The sequence below is a fragment of the Aotus nancymaae genome, unplaced genomic scaffold (genome assembly GCF_030222135.1).
Source record: "Aotus nancymaae isolate 86718 unplaced genomic scaffold, 86718_ANA_hifiasm-v0.15.2.pri h1tg000076l, whole genome shotgun sequence".
NCBI lineage: Eukaryota > Metazoa > Chordata > Mammalia > Primates > Aotidae > Aotus > Aotus nancymaae.
The window spans coordinates 788,056-807,624 of record NW_026988491.1 but is presented as its reverse complement, the minus strand read 5'-3'; the positions used below and the strand labels follow the sequence as shown (position 1 = coordinate 807,624).

Genomic DNA, 19,569 nt, shown 5'->3' with positions numbered 1-19,569 from the left:
GCTCCTCTCTCCCTTCCTCTAGGCCCTGGATACTCAGCGTGGTCCACGCACCAGCAGCATGGGTACCACCTGGGTGCTTGCTGGAAATGCAAAATCTCATACTCCACATTCCAGACCTACTGAATCAGAACCTGCACTTTCACACGATCCCCAGGGGATTCCTGTGCACGTTCCTTTGAGAACCACTGCTAGGATAGACTTGCCTGAACTGTTCTGGGCATGATCATCACCTGGAAAGTGTAATACATGAAGATTTCCAGGCCCCAGGAAAGGTTAGATTGAGGATTTAGGGCCAGGCCTGGGAATGTGAATATTCTGATAAGCCCTGCCAGCAATTTGAACGAAGCAGTGGCTTAGAAACATCTCAGTCCAGCCTTGTAAGGAGGGGCAGAGACAGTGAGGGAAGGGATGGCAGCCCTCTACATCTGGAGAGGATAGGGCTGGGCTGGTGCCACCCGCAGAGGTGCCAAGGTATCTAGCAGAAAACAGCTCTTGGTACATGATTTCCAGGCTGCAACTCATCAATAATGGATGATGGCCTCTGCAGCACTCTGATCAATGCCTCCCCGGCACCCCACAGAGCCACCTTCTAATAGACTGCAGGGAACAGGAATGAGGAAGCGGGGACCCCAGGATTGACTGTCAGTGAAAGATTAAGGCAGAGAGTCCTGGAGGTTTGAGTTAAATGCTTTTCTGCAAGAACCTGATGCTTCTGGGCCAGGCCTGCTCCTGCCGATGCGGAAGGGTAGCTCTGGTTTGCTGTGGCTATTTTCACACCTTCCCAGAGGCAAAGGAAAAATGCTCTTATGGTGGGATTGGAGTCAGTGACAGGGGAAAGAGTCACTTTTCTGACGCCCTTACGCTGCTTATTTCTAAAAAGAGTCTCATATGTTTCTTTGTCTCATGTGGCTTTTAATCCCAAAGGGGGTTATCTGCAGACAGATTTTTTTTTTTTTTTTGAGACAGAGTCTTACTCTGTCACCTAGTCTGGAGTGCAATGGAACAATCTCGGCTCACTGCAACCTCCACCTCCCGGATTCAAGTGATTCTCCTGCCTCAGCCTAATGAATAGCTGGGACTACAGGTGTGTGCCACCATACCTGGCTAATTTTTATTTTTAGTAGAGATGGGTTTCACCACATTGGTCAGGCTAGTCTCGAACTCCTGACCTCAGCTGAACCGCCAGCCTCGGCCTCCCAAAATGCTGAGATTACAGGCGTGAGCCACTATGCCAGATAACTCTATATTAATAACTATATGAGTAACTCTATATTAATTGATGACATTATCAATTAATACAGACCAACATTTGACATGACATTTGAGCATGCAGGGAAAGTGCTTTACATGCCTACTCCTATATGGTAGTTATTATGATTCTCTTATTTTATGGAGGAAGCAACTGAGACTTAAAAAAAAAAAAAAGGCATTTGCCCACAATCCTCTACTAGCAAGTGACAATGCCAGGATTTATTTCCCTTTATCTGACTTCGGACAAGACTACAATTATCACTGAATAGAATTAACATTTGTACAACATCTACATTTCCCAAAGGGCTTTCTCCTAGGTATCTTTTTAATACTCAAAACGGCCCTATGAGGAACCTATTGGCTTAGGTAGGTTACGAAATTGACTCAAATTTACATAATCAGTTGCCAGCAAAGCTGAGACCTAAGCCCGGAACCTCAGGCTTATTTCCTGCACCCATGCTCAGTGTCTGTCAACACAAGCCTTCCTTTTCTCATTCATTATGATACAAGCACTTGAAGTATGAGGTTCAATTGCAATTGGATTCCAGGTGGAACAAAGGGTCCCGATCAATTCTCCATTACCCTAAACCTGTTTTTCGTAATGGAGACCACTCGTCTCCGACTATCCTGCACTACACCTTTTCTCAATGGGAAAATAAAAATTAGGACATACAGTCAGTACTAACTCTTTTCCTGACCCTCCCTGGCTCTGCAGAACACTTCCTATCAGACAGGGCCACCAAGACCATTAGTCTCATTGAAATAAAGACACGATTGGCTCATTACCTGTCAGATTGCCTCAATAATGACTGTATTAATTTCACAAGCTAGTGAGTCCCAAAAGCTGCTATAAAAAAAAAATCAATGATCAAAGTGATGACAGAACCAGTTCGTATATTACAATGGATGGCAGTGCTGCCAACACCACTATTGATTATGAAGCTCTCATTAAAAAGATAATTGGAAACAACCATACACAGCATGGCAATAAGCCTGTGCAGAATCTTATCTCAATTTCTCTCTCTCTCTCTTTCTCTCTCTCTTTTTTTTTTTTTTTTTTTTTTTTGGCTTTTTAAGAGCATATTGCCAATCAGAAGGCCGACTGCATGTGGAATCACACGTTTTCCACAAATGCCGTGGCCCGCGGCACAAGCCTCAATAAGGCAGCAGAGGCTGAAAAATCTAAATTATTTGGTCCAGAAGCTTATCAGATGCAAACAGAGTATAACATCCCCAGAGCCCCACCTTTAAGGAATCCACAGGAGCCTCGACAATGCAAACTGTTTCTCCTCTAAAAATGCTAAAATCTGATAGAGCAACAGCTCCCATATCTGGTACTGCCCAGGAATTAGCTCCTCTCCTCTTAGTTGCTTTACAGATTAGAGGAGTTTAATTCTTTAAACATTAAAATGTTATCCTGTTTGATATAAGCCTCTTGCCCCACTGACAAATGTATTCAGCAAGTAGTGACAGCCACCGCCTGTTAAATGACACTTTATGGATCCCCACAGCCATCTTGGGAGGTAGAAAGTAACAGCTCCATTTTACAGATGAGATAACTGAGGCTTGGAGAAGTTAAACCAGTCATTGAAGATTCATACAGTTAGGAAGTGGTGGAGCCTGGGTGTGGACTGGGTCAGCCAATTCTCTTTTCCTCTGAGCTTCACAGCCTTGTCAACTATTACATGCCAATCCTGCAAGGCATAAGATGCTACACCAGTCTATCCCCTAGCCTGGCCTCCAAAAGGACACATTGACCATGATTTGCTCTTGACAGTTTCTTAGTGAATACCAAGTATTACTAATAACCGTGTTTTATTATTGTGTGTAAGGACTGCTTTCTTTCTTCTTCTGTGAGAGCTGCAAGGACCACAGGCACTGATTTTCATATTTATGACATAACTGAGTCATTACTTAGATCAGTGGTTCTCAGACTTGAGAGTGCATTGGAATCACCTAGAGGGCTTGTTATACAGATTGCCGGCCCTGCCCCCCTCCAGCGTTTCTGATTTACAAGGTCTGGGGTGGAGCCTGAGCATGTGCTTCTAGCCAGCTCTCAGTGATGCTGATGCTGCTGGTCCAGGGCCCGTACTTTGAGAACTGCTGGTCTAGAAGGATGAAGTCCTTGGTGCTGAAGAACAGTTCCCCAGATTCAGGACCATAAAGACCCATGTGTAAAGAGTAGGTGATGTACAGTCATGCACCATACAATGATGTTTCAGTCAATAATAGATGCATGTACAGCAGTGATCCCATAACATTATAATACCATGTTTCTACTCTACTTTTTCTGTTTAAATACTCAGATCCTTACCATTGTGTTACAATTGCCTACAGTATTCAGTGCGGTCATGTGCTGTACAAGTTTATAGCCTAGGAGCCATAGGCTGTGCCATCTAAACCAGGTGTGCGGTAGGCTATTCCATCTGTGTTTGTGTGAGTACACTCTGTGATGTTCCCACAGTGAAGAAATTGCCTAAGGACTCATTTCTCAGAATGTATCCCCATTGTTAAGCCACACATGACTGTATTTCCATTCATTCCAGAGTGTATTGAAAACACCCTGGAACCTTTCCATTCATTCCAGAGTGTATTGAAAAAACCCTGGAATGGATTTGGACCAATGCAGATTTGCATGGAGTCTGAACCCTTGGCTACAGATAGGACCTTGAAAAGAGGCTTATTTCCCAGAGGCACAGCTTCCTCATCTGTAAAGCAGGAACACACTTGATATCTCACAGAAGACTGTAAATCAAGAACCAAGAACAAAACGTGAAGTTGCCTGGCATAGTACCTGGCTTGCATGGGAGTTCAGTAACTGATAGGTTTATTCTCTCTGTTGAAAAAGCTTGCAGACTGAGATGCTGCGACTTCTATCAGGAGAAATTATCTTGAGATCACAACAGAATAGCTTCCACCATATACCTTAGCAGGACCAAGAGGCCAGAGGGGAGACACTAGCCTGTTTAGGGTGAGCTGAGGGGTGGTAGCCAGTGCAGATGACTGTGAGCTCCCTGAGGAAAGGACCACCACTCTCAGCAATGCATGATATGATAGGAAAGGCTCCATGAAGTACAAACAGTCAGTAATGCCACCCTGGTGGGCTCCTGGACAGCGGGATACCCTCCCAGCACCTCACATAGCTCCGTGGAGGTGGAAGGCAATTGACAAAGGTTTATTGGATGCCGTTAATCAACCAGTAAGTAACTAGGTGGGGAGATGTGTGACATAGTCTTTCTTTTGGTCTGCTCCTCTCCAGTTTGTTTTTCTTTTCTTTACTACGTCTGTGTGTGTGTGTGTGTGTGTGTGTGTGTGTGTCAGAGTCTCGCTTTATTGCCCAGGCTGGATGGAGAGCAATGGTGAGATCTCGGCTCACTGCAACCTCCACCTCCTGGGTTCAAGCAATTCTCCTGCCTCAGCCTCTCAAGTAACTGGGATTATGGGCATATGCCACCATGCCCCATTATTTTTTGTATTTTTAGTAGAGACAGAGGTTTTACCATATTGGCCAGGCTGGTCTTGAACTCCTGACCTCAGGTGATTTGCCCACCTCAGCTTCCCCAAGTGCTGGAATTACAGGCATGAACCATGCCTGGCCTCCAGTTTGTATTTGCAAACTGTGTCCCTTTCCCCTGACCCCGCTCCTTGGTCCTTGGGTTTACAATCTCTGTGCCCCACTTCCCAAACTGTAATCAATGGAGCACTAGTTCCAGAAGTAGCTAATGGGTATTCCACACAAACAAAAGGCTGGGGGTTCCACAGTCAAATAGTTTGAGAATCAATCCCTAAATACCATGTTTCCCTCCTTGAAAACTTACAGCATAGATAAGCATATCAGGGAAGTGTGAAATTCTGCTCTAAACATTTAAGCATATTTGGAAGAGCTTTTGGCTGAACACCAGTTTGGAAAAAGCTATTTCTGTCAACTTGAATAATCACAGGCTTTCTTGTCAAGCCCTTTCTCCCTTACTGCTGCTCATCAGCTATGACTATAGCTGGGTTACAGCTGGTTGCAAAATAGAAGTTAAAAGGCTGTGAGTGAAGATGAGTGATTCTTCCACAGTTTTATGGCAGCTCTTTCTGAGACTCAGAAGGTTATATTGAGAACCAAAATGCTAATTCTTCCAGACCACTTGGGGTCCCCAGGAGGGAAGCCTCCAATAAATATTTCCCAGTGTGATTTCAACCCATATTATGACATTTTATCTTCATGACTTTGTAAGATAGGCAGGGTAGAAAATCATTAGCTCTGCTTTCAGTCCAGGAAAAGGAGACATACAGAGATAATGGACAATTGAGGTAGGACAAGAATCAGGTCATCTCTGGGTCCCTGATGTGATGGGCACACTGTTGTAAGAAAGCAGCTCTACTCACTTGGCTGTGCCCCACAACCACTGCCTTCTTTTCCAGATCCAAGGTCTCCAGGAGCTCCTCCACAGCCTGGGGAGAAAAGGAGAGAGAAGTTAGAGAACACAGAAGGTAGGAGAATCCTAAAGGGGAAAGTCAAGCTAGCTGAATGGCTGATGCACCAGGATGGAGGATGATCCTACAAGTCTGTGAGCTTTGGCTAACAGAGCCCCACCTCACACAGGAAGGTGCAGATGCTGAGCACCTACTGTGTGCCATCCACTCTACCTTCACACACACACCAATTTCTTTCATCCTCCTATTTTACAGAGCACAAAACCAAAGACACGAAATGAAATGAAGGATGCAGCTATTAGCAAAAACAGTACAGAGGTTCCTCAAATAACTAAACATAAAATTACCAGATGATCTGGCCATTCCGCTTGGGTGTATGTACCAAAAATAATTGAAATCAAGGTCTTAAAGAGATATTTATATATTTATGTTCATAAAAGCATTATTTACAATACCCAAAAGGTGGAAACAACCCAAATGTCCATTGACAGATGAATGGATAAACACTATGTGGTCTATCCATACAGTGAAATATTATTCAGCCTTAAAAAGAGAGGAAATTCTGACACATGCTACAACGTGGATGAACCTTAAGAGCATTATTCCAAGCCAAATAAGTCACAAAAGGACACGTACTGCATGATTCCACTTATATGAGGTATTTACAGTAGCCAAATTCATGGAGACATGTGGAGGTTCAGTCAGGATGGTAGGAGAGATTGTTAAATTATAGAAAATAGTCGCGAACCTTCTTAGAAGCCTGGGGGTGTTGCATGGCCTCTGTAAAAAGTTTGGCTGAAGACAGCCTAATCCTCTTTACCTTGAGTTAATAAAGAAAAGCAAATAACAAGGGAATGTGGGGGAGTTTATCTAAATAACTTGTTTACTCACGTGGTACTAAAACTAACCTTTAATCATTCACAGGGCCAGGCCAGATGGCTCTCTCTGGGGGAGGTCGACCAGGAAAATTACCCTCTAATGTGTTGACTCAAAGCCTTCATCACTTAATGTGTGCTGAATAAATGCTGGCAGGGCCAGTGAGTCGGGGCCACAGCCGCTAACTCTTTACAGCACTCTCCTCCACTGGCTGTGAGTGGCCACAGACCCTTAAGCCCGCTCTTTCAGTGGTTTTCTGTGTCTGAGTGCATTTATTCACCTGTTGCTGGGCTGGGGTCTGTGGGTCGGACCCCAGCAGAGACAGAATAAAGAATTACAGTGGCTAGGGGTTGCAGATAGGGGTGATGAAGGTTTACTGTTTAATGGGTGTTAGTTTTGCAAGAGGAAGAGAGTTATGGAGATGGATGTTGGTGACAGTTGCACCACATTGAGAATATACTTATTGCCACTGAACTGTATGCTTAAAATAGTATCATTAGAGTGAACCAGCAACCAACAGAATGGGAAAAAATTTTTTGCAATCTACCCATCTGACAAAGGGCTAATATCCAGAATCTACAAAGAACTAAAACAGATTTACAGGAAACAAACAAACAAACCTGTTCAAAGTGCGCAAAGGACAAGAACAGACACTTTTCAAAAGAAGACATGTATGAAGCCAACAAACATATGAAAAAATGCTCATCATCACTGGTCATTAGAGAAATGCAAATCAAAACCACATAGAGATACCATCTCACGCCAGTTAGAATGGCGATCATCAAAAAATCTGGAGACAACAGATGCTGGAGAGGATGTGGAGAAATAGGAACAGTTTTACATTGTTGGTGGGAGTGTAAATTAGTTCAACCATTGTGGAAGACAGTGTGGCGATTCCTTAAGGACCTAGAAATAGAAATTCCATTTGACTCAGCAATCCCATTACTGGGTATATATCCAAAGGATTATAAATCATTCTATTATAAAGACACATGCACACGTATGTTCACTGCAGCACTGTTTACAATAGCAAAGACCTGGAATCAACCCAAATACCCACTGATGATAGACTGGACAAGGAAAATGTGGCACATATACACCATGGAATACTATGCAGCCATAAAAAACAGTGTCCTTTGTAGGACATCGGATGAATCTGGAAACCATCATTCTCAGCAAACTGACACAAGAACAGAAAATCAAACACCGCATGTTCTCACTTACAGGCGGGTGTTGAACAATGAGAACACATGGACACAGGGAGGGGGGCATCACACACTGGGGTCTGTTGGGGGGACTAGGGGAGTGACGGTGGGGGCTAGGGAGGTTGAGGAGGGATATCATGGGAGAAATGCCAGATATAGGTGATGTGGGGAAGGAGGCAGCAAACCACATTGCCATGTATGTACCTATGCAGCAATTCTGCATGATCTGCACATGTACCCCAGAACCTAAAGTACAATAAAAAATACATTAAAAAAAGATTAACTTTCATTTTATATATATTTTAATACATACACACACACAATAAAAACTAAATGAAGGGGTTTTTTTTGTTTTTTTTTTTTTTTTCAAGATTACAAGTTTGCACACAGGGAAGAGGCAGATTCCCATGAAGTTCTTTCTGGACACACCTATGTCTTGAACTGTACTGCATGCCTCATAATTCACTAAGACCTCCTGTGACAGCCTCCCCGCTCTGTGCTTCTCTCATTGCACTTGCTGATGACTGCCTCACTCCCACAAATATTTGCTAAATAAATGACATGGTCATTTACCTCGCCTGCCTGACCTACCTTATGGCAGAGGAGCCTGTGTTTCCTGTACTGAACTATAGTACTGTTCCATGAACACAGTAGGAGCTCAATGGATAAGATGACCGAATTAATGAACACCCAAACCAGAGAGATTCCATAGGGAAGAAAAGCAGCCCCATACAGGAGAAACAAGTCTACTCAAAGAGATTTCTGGATGGAGCAGGGACCGAACCTCCAGCCATTTAATGGAATCTTCCCCTTGTCAAATAGTCGTGCAGGCTTCGAAACAATCGGCCAGCGATCTGGACTCTGAGATAAACCCAGGTTGTGCCTGGTTGCTTTGTGCCTGCCAATTCCCCTCCCACCCCACCCACATACCACCCCTCATTGGTCTTTCATTCACTGAAAATCAGAAAGTCTATTTTAAGAATAAACTGTCAGAAAAGTAATTGCAATGCTCAGGAAGCAAAAGGTATTATGAGGCTGGAGTAATTTAGCAATGAGTTTCAATTCCATGGGTCAAAGGCATCACAGAAAACTTCCTAAGATATAAAAAAAAAATCCTTATTAAAAATCTAGTCGCAGACTGCAATCAGGAAGGAAACCCCGTCTTCTGACCTCCCGGAAGAACATTCCATGACATGCTTCCAAAATTTCAGTGGTTTTACTTATCACATTTTAGCCAAACATGTTCCAAGGGAGCTGTAGGTGGTAGAAATGAATAAAACCAATACATCCAAAATATAATGCCTTTTCTCTCTGCACAAGAAGAAAGAAACAATAAAAAATTTGACTGAAGAGACAACGTATTTTTTAAATGAAATATATAACCAATGAAATTTTTCTAAGTGTACCTTTGAGGTAAAGTCTATGGCAGATGTTTTGGGGAAAAAGAAAAAATCATGGTCCAGAGTTAGATCTATCTGGGTTCAGGTTTTGGTTTTATCACTCCATAAACTGTGTGGCCTTGGGGAAGTGCTTTACCCTGAGCCTCAGACTCCATTCAGAAAGATGGGGACGATAATGGCACCTGTTTCAGACAATTCTGAGGTTGTGCTTGAGCAGGACTTTACATAGCACCTGGCATACAGTAAGCACTCAGTAAATGTTAGGAGCTATTTCATCCTCATAGTCACCTCTGTTTTGGCCAAAGCCTTGGAACAGTGCTGCAGAACATGGATGAAGGATCCCATTTCTCAAACACACTTCAAACCTTGCCAAAGCTCAACCCACCATAACTGAGGCTCCTTCTCCATCTCCTTGTTTGCTGAGACACTCTTCAGATGTCTGTGTAACCAAGAACATCAGTCCTAACATAGATCTTCTGTTCTGTTGATCTAATGTTACATATAACAAAGCTTGGATTCAAACCCTGGCATGAGTGGCTAAGCACAGGCATTAAATTATACAACTGACCCTCTTCCCTACCTGTGAAGTGGTGAGAATATTCCCTGCCTGGACCATACAGCAATTCGGAGGATTAACTGAAAGTATATGAAAATGACTTTGTAAATTACTTTGCACTTAAATGCTATTATTTTTATCCCCATTAACATTACAGTTAGATTGAACCATACGAAACTGTTATTTGTTCAGGTCAAATATCAATTATTTCATTTAGCTCAACATGACGCAATCATTGTCCAACAACCATTTGGCAGAAAAAGACACAGCAAGGATCCAGGTGACTGTTAAGAAATTCCTCCTTGTCCTGTGTCTTTATGGAATCAGCTCTTCCATGTATTGGAATTGCCCAGGTAATTGAAACTTATCTCTTGCAGCATAAAATACTGCTTTTTTGTGAGTCAAGTGTGGCCGTTTTGTTCCAAGGAAACACAGTTTTCAGTCTGTTTTTGAGTCTAAGCCCTGCTCCAACTGCTTTACACAACTCATAAATGTTTTCAACTCTCTGCAGCAGATACTAGCTAATTCATGCCCATTTTACAGAGAAAGAAAGTGAGACCCAGTGCAATGAAATGACTTGGAAAAGCTCGCGTGTTTAGGAAGTGATGGTAGGGGGTCTGAACCCAAGGAATCAGCTCCTGATCTTTTCTCCCTCCTCCAACACTGGGATCCAGTTCAGTGCCACCACTCACCAGCTGTGTGACCCCGGGCAAGGCTCTCCTCCTCTCTGGACTTCAGTTTGCTTTCTACAACATGGGGTAATCGCACCTGTCCCACAAGGATGCAGTGGAGATTTAATGAGGTCATAAAAGTAGCATGTAAGGGAGATATTTCCAGAATGGTCGAGGAAGGAGCTTAATAAATCCTCTCCCCTCCCCCAAAAGCCTGATAAAAATAGATAAAATTCCCAACAACCACAAGTTCAATACTCCAGAAGTTGGACAATGGAACGCAACAAATTGAGAAGCATTTATGCAAGAAAACCTACTGGATCTCAGGTAGAAAGTGTGAGAGTTTGTGGCAATATCGATTACAGGTTCTCCCACTCACCGCCCACCCCAGCTCTGTTTCTCTCTCTCTCTCTCTCTCTCTCTCTCTCTCTCTCTCTGTCTCTGTCTCTCTCTCTCTCTCTCTCTCTCTCTCTCTCTCTGTCTGTCTGTCTGTCTGCAGTAGTCCTTCCAGGGGAGACAGCTGCAAAAAATAGCAGCTTTGCTTCCAGAAGGGGCTCACCTGTATGGAGCAAAGCATGGAAAAAACCCACACCCAGGAGCATTGTCAGAAACAGTAGCAATCTTGGCAGGAAACAAATGAGGAAGGCCAATGGCACGGCTAAGCCTAAGGTTGTTGTCCTAATTGAGGCAAGCACTGGACCTTAAATAAGCCAGAAATTTAACAGGAGATACAGGAAATAGGGCAGCCACAGTGGGCTCGATAAGTTCCCATATATTTCTTGCTCCAGGCTAAACACAAGAACAGGAGAGACTGGAGAAGGCCCTGGCTCTCTGCGTATCCCTGTTTATTTGAACATGAAGCCATGCGTATAGGCAGAAAATATGTGGAACAGTCAAACAGAATATAGAGAACGGAGAGGCTGAAGCACAACTGGCAACTGCCTGAATGCTGAATACACTCCCCAGCCCACACACGGATTCAGCAGGAGAATGTAAAAGCCTCAGAGATTCAAGATGTTTGATAACAGTCTCTGCTGACCCTACGCTATGGGGACACAGGAGCAACTCCTGGGAAGTCAGCTTTAAAATAAAAACACAAATTTTTACAAATTGGGCAGAGATATCAGTGGTCCCACACCATGAGAAGACAGATTCCATAATTTTAGTAAAGACAGGTTATAATACCAAATGATGAAGGGAAGATCAGAATGTAGAGTTGCCATAATATGTCATCTAAGATGTCCAGTCTTCAACAAAAATGATAGGATGTGCAATAAACCTAAAATTATGATCCAAACTAAGGGTGAGGTGAAATAGTAGAAAGTATCTTTGTGGGTTCAGAATTTGGACTTAACAGTCAAAGACTTCAAAACAGCCATTGTAAATATGTTCAAAGAACTAAAAGAAAAAAATACTTAATGAATTAAAGGACAGTGTAATAATAATGACTCCTTAAATACAAAATATCCATTGAAAGGTAGAAATTATTTTTTTAATCCAAATGGAAATTTTTCATTTGAAAAGTAAATTAACTGAAATGATAAATTCGCTAACGGGGCTCAACAGCAGATCTGAGATGGCAGATGAAAGAGTCAGCAAATTTTAAACTAGATCAATAGAAATTTTCCAATTTGAAAACAGAGAGAAATAGGAATGAGAAAAAACAGAGCTTCAGAGACATGTATGGCAACATCAAGCAGGCCAGTATATGCACAACAGAAGTCTCAGAAGAAAAGGACAAAGATTTTAAAAGTATGAAAAATGATGGCTAGAAACTTTCCAAATTTGACTGCCCCCCTCAAAAAAATCCATAAATCCTAGCAGGTCAATGAATTCCAAATAGATAAACACGAAGGAGCCACTCCAAGAATTAGCATAAACTATCGAAAATCTTGAAAGCAGAAAGAGAAGAATAACTTATTGTGTAAAGGGAAGCATCCAAACAATTAGTGGCTGACTTATCTTCAGAGACAATGAAGTCCAAAATGCAGTGAGATTAAATGTTAAAAGCGCTGAAAGGAAAAAACAAGCATGTCAATCAGGAATTCTGTATCCGGCAAAATTATTCTTCAAAAATGAAGGTGAAGTAAGGACTCCTCAGGCAAACAAAGGCTGAGAGAACTTGCTGCTATCAGACCTGCCTTACTGTTTCACTTGTATCAAAGGCAGTCCTTCAGGATGAAAGGTATGAAATCATACATAATTCAAATCCTTAAGGAACTAAAGAGCACGGGAAAATAAAAACACATAGGAAAATGGAAAAATCTACATATTTTTCTTTTCTTCCCTTAACTCACCTAAAATATGAAAGATTAAATAAAATAAAATAATAGAGCTTTATTGTTGATTTTATAGCATATATAGATGTGATATACAGTTATCCCTCAGTATCCATGGAGAATTGGTTCCAGGACCCCCCAAAGGATACCAAAATCTGCAGATGCTTGAGTCCTTTATACAAAATGGCATAGTATTTACAAATAACCTACTCATATCCTTATCCTTCTGTGTACTTTAACTCTAGAATACTTATAATACCTAATACAATGTAAAATGCCATACAGATAGTTATTATATTGTGGTGTTTAGGGAACAGTGACAAGAAAATAAGTCTGCATATGTTCCGTACACATGCACCCATCCTTTTTTTCCAAATATTTTCAATCAGTTGTTGGTTGAATTCATGGATGTAGGACACACAGATATATAGGGAGGGGAGACTGTGTATTAAAATGGTATCACTAAGGTAGGAGGAAGAAATGAGCTATATTGGAGCAAAGGTTCTATATTTTCCCAGAATTAAGTTAGTATTAATCTGAAGTGGAGCGTCTTCAATTACAATACATACTGTAATCCGTAGAACAATCACTAGGAGAGGGATTCAAATGGCCCACTGGGAAATATCTGGTTTACACAAAAGAAGGAAGTGAAGGAGGAGATGACTAAAAGAAGACACGAAGCCCATACAGAAAACAAACAGCAAAATGATGGGTGTAAATCATATTACAGATCAATATATTGGACACCTTAATAAAAAGGCAGAAATTGTCAACCTGGATTTCCCAAAAAGAAGATTCAACTATATACCATCTACAAGAGATTCAGTTAGATGCAAAGATAGGTTGGAAGGGGGAAAATGAAATAGATGTATCATGTGAACACTAAACACAAGATAGCTGGAGTGGCTATGCTAATAGCAGACAAATTTTGTTTAAAATATAAAACAAAAATCATTACTAGAAACAAAGGGAGACATTTTATGGCAACAAAGGGTTAATCTGTCCAGAAGATCAGCATTATAAATATGTCTGTACCTAACCACGGAGCCCCAAAACACATGAAGCAAAAATGCATAGAATGACAGGATAAATATAAAATTTAACATTAATAGTTGGAGGTCAAAATAATACCTGACTCTCAATAATTTACAGAACAATTAATCATAAACAATAGCAATAGACCAGGCACAGTGGCTCACACCTGTTATCCCAGGACTTTGGGACACAGAAGACACAGGATTGCTGAAGCCCAGGACACCAAGTCCAGACTGGGCAACACAGTGAGATCCCATCTCTAGAAAACAAAATCAGCCAGGTGTGGTGGCATATGCCTATAGTCTGAGCAACTCAGGAGGCTGAAATAGGAGCCTCACTTGAGGCCAAGAAGTCACGGCTGCAGTGAGCCATAATCATGCCACTGCACTCCAGCCTGGGCAACAGAGCAAAAAAAAAAAAAAAAAAAAAAAAAGTAAGGATATATAAGACTTGAACAATATTATCAACCAAATCACCCCAGGTGACATCTATAGACTACTCAACAACCACAGAATACATGTTTTTATAAGCACACCTTGAACACTCTCCTAGATATAAAATATTAGGCCATAAAAGAAGTCTCAACAAATTTTAAAAAACAAACAAGCAAAATTAAATTTAAAAGTACTGAAATCATATAAAAAATGTTCTTAAACTAAAATGGAATTAAATTAGAAACAACCACAAAAAAAGGTGAGGAAGTTCCAAATATGTAGAAATTCATACACTTCTTAATAAACAATGGGCCAAAGAAGAAATCACACTAGAAATCAGAAAAGATCTTGAACTAAACGAAAATTTTTATGTGATGCAGCTAAAGTAGTACTTTGAGGAAAATGTATGCTTTAACCTTGTGTATTCGAAAAGGAGAAGGATTCCGAATCAATAATTTGAGCAAGGTTCCATTTGAAGAAACTAGGAAAAGCAGAGAAAACTAAACCCAAATCAAGTGATAGGAAGGAAATAATATAGAGTGGAAATCAATAGAAGACAACAGAACCAAAGAAAACAGAAAACCAATAGAGAAAAATCAGTGAAATCAAAAGTCTGTCCTTTGAAAAGACAAAACTGACAAAGTTTATTTACACTAAGGAATAAAAAGAGAGAAAGAAGGAGATGCCACTAATTACCACAGTCAGACCAATAGAATGAATTTAGATTACAAAAATAAGCTCTTATATTTATGTCCAATAAACGCTTGACAAAGGTTCCAATGCAATTCACTGGGAGAAATGATAACAGTCTTTCCAACAAATGGTTCTGGGACAATTGAATATCCATATGCAAAAAGATGAATGTAGTCACGTATGTTACACCATACACAATATTAACTCACAATAGATCAAGTCTACATGGAGGAGATAAAACTACAAATCTTCTAGAGGAAAATGGGAGAATATCTCTGTGACCTAGGGGTAGGCAAAGAGTTCTTAGATATGAAAAAAGCACCATTCACTTAAAAAATTAGTAAACTGAACTTCATGAAAATTAAAATCTCTGTGCATCATTATGAAAATGAAAACACAAGCCACAGGCTGGAAGAAAATATTTTCAAAGCATACATCTGATAAATAATTATGTCAAGAACAAATAAAGAACTACTACAACTCTATAAGATAAACAGCCTAATTAAAATGGGCAAAAAAATAGAGATTTCACACACACAAAAAAAAGGAGATAAAATGGCTACTAGGCACATGCGGGGAAAAAAAAAGTCAACATCATTAGGGAAAATGCAAATTCAAACCACAATGAGATGCCACTTTGCACATCACAGAATGGCTTGAATCTAAAAGGCAAACAATTTCAAGTATTGATAAGGATAGAGAGAAAGTGAAACTCTCATACGTTGACAGTGAGGATGAACAACAGTAGAGACACTTTTAAAAATAACCTGACAGTTTCTTTAAAAGTTATATTTGAAAGTTAAACATAAATGTACCATATAACACAATACTCCTCCAAGAATGTGCCCAAAAGAAGTAGAAATATGTTTCTACACAAAGACTGATACACAAATGTTCACAACATCCTTTTTAATAGTCAGAAAATCAAAAACTATCCAAATGTAGTTGAGAGATAATCAGTTGATTAAATATCTACTACTGTTAATCAAAAATTATTTTATCTTAGCAATCATTTGAGGTTTTTAAGGCAAAGATTAAAGCCTTCATTGCATAGAAGAGGCATTAAAATCCATAGAAATAGTAAAATTACTATTTTTACAACAAAATCATAATTGATTACATTTATTATTTACTCTGTGTACATGGAAGTCACCATGTTAATAACTTAAATTACTCAATCCTTCTATCAAGAGTATTAGGGACTATCAGCAGGCCATTTTAAGTTAATAAAACTGTCAAAGAAGGGCTGAGTAACTTGTCAAGTGTCACACAGCCAGTGAGCAGATTAGACACAGCAGCAGCACAGAAAGCCTAACTCCAGAATCTGTATCCTTAACCTGCTAAGCTATCCCACCTCTAATTCACAACTGGTAAGATTCATTCAATGAAGCAGCCCAGGCACTGAGCATAGATGGGTCATCATCTTCACTTTAAGTCAACATTACACGTCAGCAAACATGGCTCTTGGCAAACCCAAGATCTCTCTGCCTTAAGCATAAAAACTCAGATAGCCTGTGTCAAATTGAGACCAGATTTTGGGGTCTCACAGATTTTAGTCACATCCAACCTGCCATCCCCACTCACAGAACTCCATTGTTTCCTAGAATTTTGCAAAGAGCTTTCTCTCCAATATTCAAGAAGAGTGTGCCCAAAAAGCATATGGGCTGACATCTCACATTTGGCTGTATATGCCAGACAGACAGGAGAGACTCCAGAAATAATGAAGAGCCATAGCTGCAAAGTGCTTCCCCAACTCACTCCTCAATCAACAGTTTAATATGAAGAATCTGTGTCTATGGAATAGGACGCTCATCCTGTGAACCATCTGGCTGCCGTTCATATAGCACCTGCCCCCATGAAACCCACACCACAGTCCGATGGCTTCCATATGTCGAGCCCCTAAAATGTACCAGACACTCTGCTATGCTATACTATATGTTGCCAATGGTCATACAGCTATCAAGCGTCAAAAGCGTAGATTCGTAGAGAGAGATATGGAAGAAGACACAATTTGAACTCGAGACTATCTGACTCTAAGCCACATACTTTAACCACTGCACCTCTCTCACAAGCAGCCAAATCATGGTGGAAACTGTGTCTGTTTTTTAACTCTTTATGCTCAAGGCTATAAATAGAATGCCTGGAAAAAGGCAGAAACCATCCAAAAACCAAATGTATGCACACACATGAATGTAATTGGGTTGATTAAAATTGAGTGGAAAACATGTAAAATAATTAAAACAACAGACCCAGCTGGGCGTGGTGGTTCACACCTATAATCCCAGCACTTTGGGAGACCAAGGTGGTCAGATCACAAGAGGCTGGGAGTTCAAGACCAGCCCGGCCAACATGGCGAAACCCTGTGTCTACTAAAAATAAAAAAAATTAGCTGTGCATGGTGGCATGTGCATATAGTCCCAACTACTCGGGAGGCTGAGGCAGGAGAATAGCTTGAACCTAGGAGGCAGTGAGCCGAGATAGCACCACTGCACTCCAGCCTGGACGACAGAGCAAGACTCCATCTCAAACAAACAAACAAAACAATAGACCCCAAACTGGAGGGAGACAGCAAGGTGAGCAAGAAAGGGTGATGAATAAATTTCAGGAGTGAAGCTGGTGGGAGCCCCCGAATAATTATTCAGCCCCTAGAGAGCATACAGCTTCCTCCTTGGTCATAGGCTTATAAGGGTTTCTTCCCAGCAGATAAAGACTCTTGAGATGAATTCACAGGAAACTGGGAGTGTCCACCAGGGTGGGAGACAGGACAACAGTGGCTGCCTTTAAGAAGATGGATTGACAGCCTTTAATTATGTTCTTCAGATCAAGTCCTCAGGGACAGAGATTTCGCCAGCTAAAATCAATCAACACTGTAGACACTTGGAGGGGAGGAGGGCAGGCCCAGGGGTTTCCTCACGTCGATCAGAGAGACTTGGCAACTCTTGCTTCAGCAGCAGAAAAATGGAAGGGACCAGAATCTGGGACGTAGCCAAGGTGAGCTGAAAGAGCGCCTTCACTGACCTGCCTGACATTCCAACCTTGTGTTCCCTCTGTGTAGGCTTTGGTGTAGGTTAAGGCATCATCTTAACCAGACAGGGTAGCCTGGGAGAGAGGAGTGGAACTGAAGATGATTAGAGGGAGAAGACGGGGTCATTTGAGAGGCTTGAGTGTGTACCTGGGTGTCTAGAGGAGACAGGGGTCTCCAGAATAACCAGAGGTCAGCATGAGGACACTGCTTCCTAGAGAGGACCATGGAATGGGCAGTGTGAACTTCACTTCCTTCATAATTTTGCCGAAGCCAGTCCAAGTCATAAAGATCAGGTCTGCTATGCCACGCCCCTGATGAAACCCTTCAGAAGAGCATCACCGAACACCTGATAAAGCCCAGACTCTCTAGTTTGGCTAACGAGAACCCAGAATTTGCTTCTGTCAAACTCCTCGGCCCCTTTCCTTGGTACTTGGCATCTTTTATGCTCTAGCACCACTAAACTCTCTATGCACCTTCATGACTGCAGATCTTTGCAATCCTGTCCCCAACATGAGAATGTCCTGGAACCTTTCTCTTACTCATTTCCTCCAGATAGTTTCACAGACCTCATCTCAAGCATCACCTACTCTGAGATGTCTTCTCTGAGTGCCCCGCTATCACCTTCCTTGGAAACATCAAATGTTTTAGTGGCATTTCCTGGGGTGTCCCAAAACCAACTCTGTATGGAAATTGCTGGTGCCTAGTGAGGATCTGGAAAAGCAGACACTTGGTTAAAGTTGGGTGAAATTAACGATAGTTATTTAAAGTTAATATCCATGGATGGCATGTCCTGTAAAGAACTGCACCAAATACTCTGCCTGCCCTCAGAGGGCTTCTGTTCAAGTCCTGTGTGAACATGAAAAGATGCTCAACACCCCTAATCATGAGGGAAATGCAAATCAAAACCACCTTGAGACACCATCTCATACCCATTAGCATGGCAACTATCAAAAAACAAAACAAAAAATAACAAGTTGGCAGGAATGTGGAGAAACTGGCACCCACGTGCAGTATTGGTGGGAATGCAAAATGGTACAGCTGCTATAAAAAATGTATGGCAGCTCATCAAAAATTTAAAACAGAATCACCATATGATCCAGCTATTCCACTTCTGGGTATATACCCCAAAAAAACAAAAGCAAGGTCTCACCAGGGCCTACTGGAGGGTAAAGGGTGGGAAGAGGGTGAGGACTGAAAAACTACCTGTTGTGTACCATGCTTACTACCTGGGTGATGAACTGATCTGCACACCAAATCCCTGTAACGTGAAATTTACCTACATAATAAACCTGTATATGTACCTCCCCTGAACCTGAAACAAGAGTTTAAAAAAAAGAAAGCAGGATCTTGAAGAGGTATTTGTATCTTCAACTCAGCAATCCCATTACTGAGTATATAGCTGAAGGAATATAAATCATTCTATTATAAACACACATGCACACGTATGCTCACTGCAACACAATTCACAATAGCGAAGCCAGAATCACTCTAAGTGGCCATCAGTGATAGACTGGACAAAGAAAATGTGGTACATATATACTACAGAATACCATGCAGTCACAAAAAAGAATGAGATGATGTCCTCTGCAGGAACATGGATGGAGCTGGAGGCCATTATCCTTAGCAAACTAACGCAGGAACAGAAAACCAAATGCCACATGTTTTCACTTATAAGTGGGAGCTAAATGATAAGGACAAATGGACACATACAGGGGAACAACA

General features: G+C 41.4%; 1 protein-coding gene across 2 annotated transcripts in view; it reads right to left on the bottom strand.

The window, feature by feature from the left end:
• Positions 1-19,569, bottom strand: part of MYO18B (myosin XVIIIB) — a 285,467-nt gene that overhangs the window by 160,367 nt on the left and 105,531 nt on the right. For both annotated transcript variants that reach the window (XM_064367868.1, XM_064367869.1), the window contains exon 22: positions 5,626-5,691. In XM_064367868.1, coding sequence (XP_064223938.1) covers positions 5,626-5,691 — 66 coding nt within the window. The remainder of the gene's footprint in view (positions 1-5,625; positions 5,692-19,569) is intronic.